At 45.1% G+C, this 11,545-nt stretch overlaps 1 protein-coding gene across 7 annotated transcripts in view; it reads left to right on the top strand.

Annotated features, from left to right (window-relative positions):
* Positions 1–484: 484 nt before the first annotated feature.
* The window catches only part of POMT2 (protein O-mannosyltransferase 2), a 47,498-nt gene continuing 36,437 nt past the window's right edge, over positions 485–11,545 (top strand). For 4 of the 7 annotated variants that reach the window (XM_065593409.1, XM_065593411.1, XM_065593408.1 and 1 more), the window contains exons 1-5: positions 485–846; positions 4,991–5,093; positions 5,917–6,021; positions 6,719–6,827; positions 7,742–7,850. In XM_065593409.1, the coding sequence (XP_065449481.1) occupies positions 500–846; positions 4,991–5,093; positions 5,917–6,021; positions 6,719–6,827; positions 7,742–7,850 (773 nt within the window). In that variant the 5' untranslated portion in view covers positions 485–499. The remainder of the gene's footprint in view (positions 847–4,990; positions 5,094–5,916; positions 6,022–6,718; positions 6,828–7,741; positions 7,851–11,545) is intronic. The other 3 variants (XM_005301644.5, XM_065593410.1, XM_042858552.2) reach the window with 3 other exon arrangements.

Raw genomic sequence — 11,545 nt, 5'->3', positions numbered from 1 at the left:
TCCCGGGGTGTCTGTGGGGGGTCTGTCAGTGAAGGGGGTGGGCACGTAGGGCAGTCCCGGAGTGTCAGTCTAGAGGGGTCTGTCAGTGAAGGTGGGTGGGCACGTAGGGCAGTCCCGGGGTGTCAGTCTAGAGGGGTCTGTCAGTGAAGGGGGGTGGGCACGTAGGGCAGTCCCGGGGTGTCTGTGGGGGTCTGTCAGTGAAGGTGGGTGGGCACGTAGGGCAGTCCCGGGGTGTCAGTCTAGAGGGGTCTGTCAGTGAAGGGGGTGGGCACGTAGGGCAGTCCCGGGGTGTCAGTCTAGAGGGGTCTGTCGGTGAATGGGGGGTCGGGCAGGGCAATCTCGGGGTGCCGGCTGGGGGCGGAGGGAGGTGACGGGTCCCCGCCATTTCCTTTCACGCTGCGCAGGGTCCGTTCTGGGGCATTTTCGACCCGGCTCTTGCTTGACTTCCCCAGCCGCGGCGGCGCTTCGGCCCCCGGCGCGGAGAACTACAACTCCCACGATGCCCTGCGAGGGAACCAGGCTCCGCTTCCCGCCATGCCCTACGGCCCGGACTCCCTTTCCCTTGGTGCCGTGCGCGGGGGTGCCCGGCCGCCGGCACCTCCCTCGTGTCGGGGCGCGGATGACGCTGGCGGCGGGGTGTTGCCAGGCCGAGTCGGGCCCGCGCTGCGGGGGGCTTCGGCAGCGGCGACCCCGCAGGCCGGCTGGTGAGCTGAGCCGTCCCTCTCCTCTTCCGCGGGCCTGGGCTCCCCTGGAAGCTCCAGTCGGGGTCTGGGCCCCGCTGGCCTTCGTCACCCTCCTCAGCTTCGCCTCCCGCTTCTACCGCCTGTCCGAGCCGCCGCACGTCTGGTGAGGGGCCGCGACGCTATGGCAACGGGGGTGGGGCTGGCGGTCAGGCCGCGGGGGAGGGGGCGGAGTCACGGCTGGGTCGGTCCGGGGCCTAGTGCTGGGTTTAACAGCCGCTTGCCCGCGTGGGCAATGGGGGTTTGGTGCGGCGCTCGCGGCCCCGTGGGGTTGGGGCAGCGACAGGCGCCTGCCCGTGGCTGTGTGGCTGGCTGGGCCCTGGGAGTGGGGCAGGGGTATGAGGGGCACAGCTCCCCGCTCGCCCCGCTGACAGCCGTCACCTAGCGGTTCAGCATCCCGCAGCTGGTGGCTAGTCAAGCCCCATTGCTTCGCTGATTGAGTATGTGAGCCCCAAGGGGTGGATGGATGGATGGGGGTGGGAGGAGGATAACGATAACGTGGAGGCCATGGCCAGCAGGGACACTTCCAGGTAGGGGATACTCAGCGCCGATATACACTTTACATGCCCCTAGGCACAGCATCTTCAGCACTCCCCCGGCCTACAGCTGACCGTCATGTTTTCTGTAAAAAAAAGAAACGTTTAACCCACTTTTAATTTTTAGGTGCCCCTAGAATGCCAGCCTCCCTAGGCATGTGCCTTCTGTGCCCACTTGGAAATCCGGCCCTGAGGATGCTGGGGGGGCATAGCTGAAGGGGTCAAGACAAGGGGGGCGTGGCAGAGAGGAGACTTAGTCAGCAAATTATAGTGAACTCGGTGAATGAGGCAGCTGTGGTGAGGAGCTGGGAAAGGAGGCTCCTACCACCTCCTATGGTGGGAGGTTGCTTTTGAAGGCTCCTGTCCACACCCGCTCTGGAACGATTGTCTGGAAAGATCCATCAGTCTGTTTAGTCCCTATGGAGACTGATAGAAGTACTTGTGAGTGTGGATGCCAAGTGCATTTCAACTGGGGAGTAAATGTTACATAACACGGTAAATTGCGCTAGTGGAGACAAGGCCAAAGTGCTGTATGAACATGAAGCTAGGCCATGTTCCTGGTGATTAACTGTTTAGTTAGTTTATTATTTTGATGTAAAGACAATAACATAAAAGAATAACTCTCTTGGGCTCTAGATGCTTTTCCTATTAATAAAAATACATTGCTACAGTCATTATGCAACTAAAATTATAATACCTAGCTCTTATATAGTGCTTTTCATCATTATCCCCATTTTACAGATGGAGAAACTGAGGCAGCACATTTTCATGCATATGCTAATCACCAGTCAACAAGTATATTATAAAGCAAAATTTCTCATCCTTCACATTCTTCTTAAAAATTGCTGTGCCCAATCACCTCATCCCTCCCCATATGCCTGCTCTTACAGGCTTTACATAAGAACAGCCTTACTGGGTCAGACCAAAGGTCCATCTAGCCTAGTATCTTGTTTTCCATCAGTGGCCAATGCCAGGTGCCCCAGAGGGAATGAACAGATCAGGTAATCATCAAGTGATCCGTCCCTTGTCGTCCATTCCCAGCTTCTGGCAAACAGAGGCTAGGGACACCCCTGCCCATCCTGGCAATAGCCATTGATGGACCTATATTCCATTAATTTATTTAGTTCTTTTTTGAATCCTGTTATAGTCTTGGCCTTCACAACATCCTCTTGCAAGGAGTTCCACAGGTCGACTGTGCATTTGTGAAAAAATACTTCCTTTTGTTTTAAACTTGCTGCCTATTCATTTCATTTGGTGACCCCTAGTTTGTGTGTTATGTGAAGGAGTAAATAACACTTCCTTATTTACTTTCTCCACACCCATCATGATTTTATAGACCTCTATCATATCCCCCTTTAGTCGTATCTTTTCTAAGCTGAAAAGTCACAGTTTTATTAATCTCTCCTCATATGGTAGCTGTTCCATACCCCTAATAATTTTTGTTGCTCTTTTTTTGAACCTTTTCCTATTCCAGTATATCTTTTTTGAGATGGGGCAATCACTTCTGCACGCAGTATTCAAGATGTGGGCATACCATGGATTTATATAGAAACAATATATTTTCTTATTATCCCTTTCTTAATGATTCCCAACATTCTGTTTGCCTTTTTGACTGCCGCTGCACATTGAGTGGATGTTTTCAGAGAACTATCCACAATGACACCAAGATCTCTTTCTTGAGTGGTAACAGCTAAATTTAGACCCCATCATTTTATATGTATAGTTGGGATTATGTTTTCCAATGTGCATTACTTTGCATTTATTAACATTGAATTTTGTCTGCCATTTTGTTGCCCAGTCACCCAGTTTTGTGAGTGTGCATTTTGTGTGTGTGTGTTTGTGGGTGGGGGGGGGTACGCCAGGAAGGGCAACTGATTTGGACTATTTCAGGAGGGGGATGGGGTAGGATTTCAATGTCAAGGGTTCATGTGGTGAACGCCCTGCCAACAATTTTCTCTATTATATACTGAGCAGGCTCCAATTTGACCCTCAGTATGGTACAGGGAGAGAGGTGTATCTTAGGTAAGCAGCTCCCAGGCCATTTAGGGCTTAAGGGACAAAACTAATACCTTTAAACTCAACTTGGCAGCCAGAAGGCAGCCAGTGTAGGTTCTGCAGCACTGGTATATTTATGGAGCGATATCTTGATTAATAAGGAGGCTGACCCATTTTTCATTACTCATAGACTCATAGACTTCAAGGTCAGAAGGGACCATTATGATCATCTGGTCTGACCCCCTGCATGCTGCAGGCCACAAAACCCTTCCCTGGACTCTGCTGTTGAAGTCCCCAATCCTGTGTTTTAGTGACTTCAATCGGCAGAGACCCTCCTGCTAGTGATCCCTGCCCCATGCTGCGGAGGAAGGCGAAAAACCTCCAGAGGCTCAGCCAATTTACCCTGGAGGAAAATTCCTTCCCGACCCCAAATATGGCGATCAGTAAGACCCCGAGCATGTAGGCAAGAGTCTCTAGTCTGACCCCTGTTGGCCATTGTACTATTTACGTACCATTGCTTGGTTTTCCTTGGCTACTATGTTTTACCATTAAACCATTCCCTCCATAAACTTATCTAACTTAATCTTAAAACCAGACAGGTCCGTCGCCCCCACCATTTCCCTCGGAAGGCCGTTCCAGTATTTCACCCCTCTGACGGTCAGAAACCTTCGTCTAATTTCAAGCCTGAACTTCCCCACGGCCAGTTTATATCCATTCGTTCTCGTGTCCACATTAGTACTAAGCTGGAATAGTTCCTCTCCCTCCCTTGTATTTATCCCTCTGATATATTTAAAGATAGCAATCATATCCCCCCTCAGCCTTCGCTGTGTCAGACTAAACAACCCAAGCTCCTATAGTCTCCTTTCATACGACAGGTTTTCCATTCCTCTGATCATCCTAGTGGCCCTTCTCTGCACCCGTTCCAGTTTGAGTTCATCTTTTTTAAACATGGGAGACCAGAACTGCACACAGTACTCCAAATGAGGTCTCACCAGCGCCTTATACAACGGAAGCAGGACCTCCTTATCCCTACTAGATATCCCTCGCCTAATGCATCCCAAGACCGCATTGACTTTTTTTACCGCCACGTCACATTGTCGACTCATAGTCATCCTGCGGTCTACGAGGACCCCTAGGTCCTTCTCCTCTTCCGTTCCTTCTAACCAATGCGTCCCCATCTTGTAACTAAAATTGTTATTAGTCATCCCCAAGTGCATCACCTTACACTTTTCACTATTAAATTTCATCCTATTTCTGATACTCCAATTCACAAGCTCATTCAAGTCTCCCTGCAGAATATCCCTATCCTCCTCCGAATTTGCAACGCCTCCCACCTTTGTATCATCCGCAAACTTTATCAGCCCACTCCTGTAATCGGTTCCGAGGTCAGTTATAAATAGATTAAATAAAATGGGTCCCAAAACCGAACCTTGAGGCACTCCACTAGTAACCTCCCTCCAACCTGACAGTTCACCCTTTAATACTACCCGCTGCATTCTCCCCATTAACCAATTCCTTATCCACCTCTGGATTTTCATATCGATCCCCATGTTTTCCAGTTAGCTCTAGCCTCTTAGTGGAATTAACATTCTACATGGGATTACATGTTATGCACTTGTCCAGTATAAAAGTGGCAAAAGATAGTCACTAGCAAAATAGACATCTATGGACTTTTGATTATTTCCAGCTCCTGAGTACATCTATCTTTTCTTTTTTTAGTTGGGATGAAACTCATTTTGGGAAGATGGGAAGTTACTACATTAACCGGACCTTCTTCTTTGACGTCCACCCACCTCTGGGGAAGGTGAACAGCTCTCATCAGGTCTTGCGTACATTTTAGGAGCCAGTGGAATCCCCTGGTCATTGGAACAGTCCAACCAAAGCCTATTCCATTCTTCTGGTCAAAGTGTAGGATGAGCACCAGAGTTTTCTGGATGCCCGTTCCTTGCTACTGTTGTCATCTATTTGTCGTCTAGCTGGGAGGCCGTGACATGTGGCCCCCTCTTGAGACCACACCCTCTCTTTTCTCTTCCATGGAAAATGCCCAAAACATGGGAAAGTAAAGAGTGTGCTTAATGCTGGATGTTGAAAAGGAGAGAATGGTTGGTCATAAAACATGTGTAAGTGCTTCTAGGGGAAATGAAGGGACCTCCTTGTGGGAAGTTATAGATCCAGGGAGCTAAGCAGTTCCTACTAGCAGGAATGTGAACTAAGTGCTCTGTAAACCAGTGAACAATACTGTTTTCTCAAAATAACATTTGAAAACAGCAGATTCTGAGTCAATCAGATCTTCATATCCAAGTTTATCAACTTGCTCATAAAATGCCACTTAAGAGAGACTTTTATGTTGGCTGAGGAGGATTGCAACTCGGTGGTATCTGGTATAAGAGAATAGGTTTGTTACTGCACTGCAGCCAAATGCTTTATTAAAGGCAAGAACACATTTCAGGGAGTCCTCAATGGTGCCTATGACAGCAATGCCCATAGTTGGGATGGACTATAAGATAAGATGCAGATCTACAAACGTTTGGGTGGATTTTTGATGGTGGGATGTGGGATGCTGTGAACATCTTTTCTGCAGCAGGAGTGGATGCCACTGACTCTGAAGTTGTTTCCCTGACCAGTTTGCCCCTTTCCCTCCCCAGATGCTGATAGGACTTGCTGGGTACCTGAGCGGATACAATGGCACGTTTCCTTTCCAAAAGCCAGGGGACAGATATGAGCATCATAACTACATAGGAATGAGAGGGGTAAGAATGCACAGGCCAGTGCTTAACCCAGCCGCTCACAAATCAATGAAGGAAAGCAGAACAGTCCTCTGGAAAAGATGGGTGTTTCCCTTCCTCTCCTTGGCTCCTTCAGTATAGACTCCTTCAGATCTTGAAGAGGCTGGATTTTTATGACATATATTAAATTCTTTCATCCCTATCTCATCTGTCCAGATGGGCTGGTACTGCAATTTTTGAAAGTGGAGCAGACACTAACATTCTTTCTTTGTCTGGCTCCATGTCTTTTATGGCAAACAGGCCTCTGAAATAACTTGTTGGATGTTATGGTGAAACCCGTGTATTGTCTCTGGCCAGGATAAAATGAGGATGAGTTGACCCTGAAGGCGGTTTGATGAAGCTAATTGAAAGATGTTTCTGGAAATGACTTATATGGTCTGGAAAGAAACAAAAAACAAATCCTTGTTACTTATATGTGTAGACATAGAACTGCATAAACAATTTAAATTCTTCAAATTAAGTTTTCATTAGTTTGGCCTCTGCCTGAGTATCCTCAGTGAGCCAGACTTGGGCACCATTCAGTCAGTTGTAGTTACTTGCAGGAGCATCCATTGTTTGAATCTGTTTGAGGATGGAAGGAAGAAGGGTATGTGGGATCTGTATACACATTCATCTTGTGACGAGATTGTCATTCCCCTCTGTGTCCATTCTTTTCCTGCAGTTCTGTGCATTTCTAGGCTCGTGCCTAGTTCCCTTCGCCTACCTCACAGTGCTGGAGATGTCCAAGTCACTGTATGCAGCATTACTTGCAGCCTCCATCCTGATTTTTGGTAAGCATTTCTAGCATCCTCATGGGAAATCTTATCTGTTTGGCATGTGGATGAAGAAGGGCCAGTAATGGAGGCCAGCCTCAGGGCAGATTAACTGTGCGGAGACTTTTCTCTCTGGAGTCATTACCCGCCAAGAAGAAGTCACTGATGAGAAAGGATAGACACTGCCTCCCTTCTAAGAGCTGAATAACTGCAATCTATATAGTGCTTTTTATTCATAAAGTTCACAAAGCATTTTATAATCTGATTTAGTTTATAGGTATTTCTGTGGTGCTCATTGCTTTACTATTGGAGTACATTTAAATGCAAGAATTTTAAAAACTGCATGAAAGATGTATAGCTAGAGATAATTTTGCCCACTACTGAAATACAGCCACCTCTGGTATGGGATATAGCAGCTGTTTAATAGTGCACAGCAATGCTAAATAAGACTTCAGGGTAGTAAGTCAATAAAGATTCTGTGTATAATTGAAATTATAGAGAAGGATTTAGATAGGCAGAATAGAATTACCTGAGTTAGAGACGGGCCATTTAACACAGAGACTCTCAAAAAGCATCACAAGATTTTTAATATCCCCAAGTCAAAGCTCTTTCTGTCTGTCTTTCTTTCTTTCTTTCTTTCTTTCTGTCTTTCTCATTCCTAGCTCCCATTTGTTCAAAGAATGAGGAACTGAGAACATAATCTGTTTGCTGCATGGCAATTCAGAGCTCTGCTGTTTGGGCCATTTGAAAATAACATTTCAAAGTTTCTTACTATGGTCAGAGTTGAGACATGCTGACCTGTTTCTAGTCCCACCATTGCCCATGCTGTCTCTTGACTAAGCTGTGAGGAAACTGGCTTGCTACAGACACTGCTCTAGGTTTTCTTTGAAACTGAGACATCTCTTAGTATAGTTGGGTGTTTTATTTTTCAGATACAGGCTGCATTACTCTGTCCCAGTACATCCTGCTTGACCCCATTCTGATGTTCTTTCTTATGGGAGCTGTGCTGAGTATGGTGAAGTGTAACTCCTGTGCAGATAGGTAAGATGGTGATCATTTTTTATTATGCCATAGATGTATGAGCCTTCATGCATGTACAGGGAGACAATATGATAGTGGGAGCGTGAGGAGAGGGGATGGGTGAAAGGAGAAGAGGGAGGGAATTTGGCTCCTTGGAGAAGGGGAAAGAGACTATTGTGAACATGGGAGCTTTCTGAGAGTCATGGATGGGAATGGACCTTTATAGGTCATCTCGTCCAATCCCCTGAACTGATACAGGACTAAGTAATATCGACTATCCCTGACAGGTGTTTGTCTAACCTGTTCTTATAAACCTCCAATGATGAGAATTTATAATCTCCCTAGGCAATTTGTTTCAATACTTAACTACCTTTACAGTTAGGAAGTTTTCCCTAATGTCCAAACTAAATCTCCCTTGCTGTGATTTAAGCCCATTACTTTTTGTCCTATCCTTGGTGTTTAAAGATAACACTTTATCACTCTCCTTATGACATCCTTTTATGTAGTTGAAGACTGGGTCATGTTTTCTAAATCTTTTATTATTTGTATTGCTCTCCTCTGGACTTCCTCCAATTTGTCCTCATCTTTCCTGAAGTGTGGTGCCCCAATGAGGGTCTTATCAGTGTTGCAAAGAATGGAAGAATTACTTCTAGTGTCTTGCTTACCACACTCCTGCTAATACATTCCAGAATGATGTTTGCTTTTTTTATAACAGTATTGCATTGTTGACTGATATTTAGTTTATCCACTATACCCCCAACATTTTTTGCAGTACTGCTTCCTAGGCAATCATTTCCCATTTTGTATTTGTGCAATTATTCCTTCCTATTTGTTTCCGACCATTTCTCCAATTTGTCAAGATCATTTTGAATTCTAATCCTTTCCTCCAAAGCACTTGCAACCCCTCCCAGCTGAGTATCAGCCTCAGATTTGATCAATGTGCTCTCTGTGCCATTATCAAAATAATTTATGAGGATATTGAATAGAACCAGATCCAGGACCGATCCCTGTGGGTCCTCACTTGATATTCCCTGTGAGCTTGACTGTTACCCATTTCATAACTAGTCTGAATATGGTTTTCCAACCAGTTGTGCGCCCATCTTATAGTAGATTGGTCTAGGTTATATTTTCCTGGTTTGCTTATGAGAAGGTCATGTGCGACAGTGTCAGAAGCCTTACTAAAGTCAAGATATATTGCAAGTACTGCGTCCCCCCCATCCACGTTTGTTATCCTGTCAAAGAAGGATGTTAGGTTGGTTTGACAGGATTTGTTCTCAGCAAATCCATGTTGACTGTTACTTATTGCCTTATCTTCTAAGTGCTTACAAACTGATTGATTATTTGTTCCTTTTTCTTTCCAGTACTGAAGTTAAGATGACTGGTCTATAAATCCCTGGGTTTCCTTATTTCCCTTTTTATAAATAGGTACTATATTTTCCCTTTTCCAGTCCTCTGGGATCTCTCCCATCCTTCACATGTTCTCAAAGATAATCGCTAATGGCTGACAGATCTCTTCCGCCAGTTCTTTAAGCATTCTAGGATGTATTTCACCATGCCCTGCTGACTTGAAGACATCTAACTTGTCTAAGTAATTCTTAACTTGTTCTTTCCCTATATTAGCCTCAGATCCTACCCTATTTATCTTGATGTTCATTGTGTTAGTCATCTGATCACTGCTAAACTGGTGAAAAACGGAAACAAAAAAGTATCAGGGGGTAGCCGTGTTAGTCTGGCTCTGTAAAAAGCAACAGTGTGTCCTGTGGCATCTTTAAGACTAACAGATGTATTGGAGCATAAGCTTTCGTGGGTGAATGCCCACTTCGTCGGATGCATGTAATGATGATGCATTCACCCATGAAAACTCATGCTCCAATACATCTGTTAGTCTTAAAGGTGCCACAGGAGACTCTGTTGCTTGAAACAAAAAAGGCATTTAGCATTTCAGCCATAGTGGTGTTTTCTGTTAGTCTTTCCCTCCTCATTGAGTAAAAGGGCTTATTCTGTCCTTGGTTTTCCTCTTGCTTCTAATGTATTTGTAAAAATGTTTTCTTGCTGCCCTTTTATGTCCCTAGCTAGTTTAATCTCATTTTGTGCATTGGCCTTTCTAATTTTGTCCCTGCATTCTTGTGTTCTTCTATATTCATCCTTTGTAACCTGACCTACTTTCTACTTTTTGTATGATTCTTTTTTTGAGTTTTAGGTTGTTAAAGATCTCCTGGGTAAGGCAGGGTGCTCTCTTATCTTATTTCCTATCTTTCTATACATTGGGATAGTTTGCTCTTGTGCCCTTAATAATGTCTCTTTAAAAGACTGCCAACTGTACTGAAATCTTTTTTCACTTAGACTTGCTTCCCATGGTATGTAACTATTCTCAGAGTTTGCTAAAGTCTGCCTTCTTAAAGTCAATGGTCTTTATTCTGCTGTTTTCCCTCCTACCATTCCTTAGAATCATGAACTAAATCATTTCATGATCACTTTAACACAAGCTGCCTTCCACATTCAAATGCTCAACTATTTCCTCTCTGTTTGTCAGAATCAAATCTAGAGCAGCCTCTCTCCTAGTTGCTTTCTCCACTTTATGTAATAAAAAGTTGTCTCCAATGCATTTCAAGAACTTGTTGGATAATCTGTGCCCTGCTGTATTATTTTCCCAACAGATTTCTGGGTAGTTGAAGTCTCACATCACCACCAAGTCCTAAGCTTTGGATGATTTTGTTAGTTGTTTAAAACAAGCCTCATCAACCTTTTCTTCCTGGTGAGGTGGTCTATAGTAGACCCCCTACCATGACGACACCCTTATTTTTTACCCCTTTTATTCATACTCAGAGACTTTCAACAGGTCTGCCTCCCACTTCTATCTCAAGCTCAGTGCATGTGTATACATCTTTGATATACAAGGCAACACCTCCCTTTTCACCCTGCCTATCCTGAACAAGCTGTACCCTTCTATACTATTATTCCAGTCATATGAATTTTCCTATCAAGTCTCTGTGATGCCAGTTATGTTGTAATTGATTATTTATTAGTATTTCTAGTTTTTCCTGTTCATTCCCCGTGCCTTGGATTAGTATACAGACATCTAAGATGTTCATTAGATTTCCCCTCTATTGTCCCTCTTTTCTTTCCTTTGTCCCTGCTCTGATTTCCCATGTTTCTCCCAGATTCTGACCCTTCACCCGTGTCTTCATATTCTGGACTTACATGTAGGCTTTTGTTGAATCTAGTTTAAAACCCACCTCACTAGATTAGCCAGTCTGTATCCAAAGGTACTCGTCCCCTTCTTTGTTAGGTGGACCAAATTTCTTCTTAGCAGTCCTGCTCGAGGAGATGAAGCCCTGCTGGCGACACCATCCTCTTCTTCGCATGGTTGTGTGGAAAAGGGTTAAGGCTGGGCGAGACATAGGAAGTACATGGGAGAGAGGATTGAGTAGAGAATGGGGTATGAAAGCCAGTTTGAGAGGAAGCATTCACAGAGATATCGATGGTGTGGATCTATGCAAGAGCCTTGAAGGTAAAGACAAGAAACTTGAACTTCCTGTGACAACAAGGGAAGCTAGGGGCGGGCGTGATGTGGTCAGAGCAGTAGAATAGTTAGATTTTACCACCTGCTTTGCTCTTAATGGTAAGACTTTTGTATGTCCTCTTGTCCAATTTCTAAGGCCCAATTCCTTTGTTTCCAGGCCAGGGAAGCTCTGCTTTTTCATAACGATGAGCCC

Source organism: Chrysemys picta, chromosome 4 (assembly GCF_011386835.1).
Source record: "Chrysemys picta bellii isolate R12L10 chromosome 4, ASM1138683v2, whole genome shotgun sequence".
Lineage (NCBI taxonomy): Eukaryota > Metazoa > Chordata > Testudines > Emydidae > Chrysemys > Chrysemys picta.
This window is presented reverse-complemented; position numbering and strand designations above follow the sequence as displayed.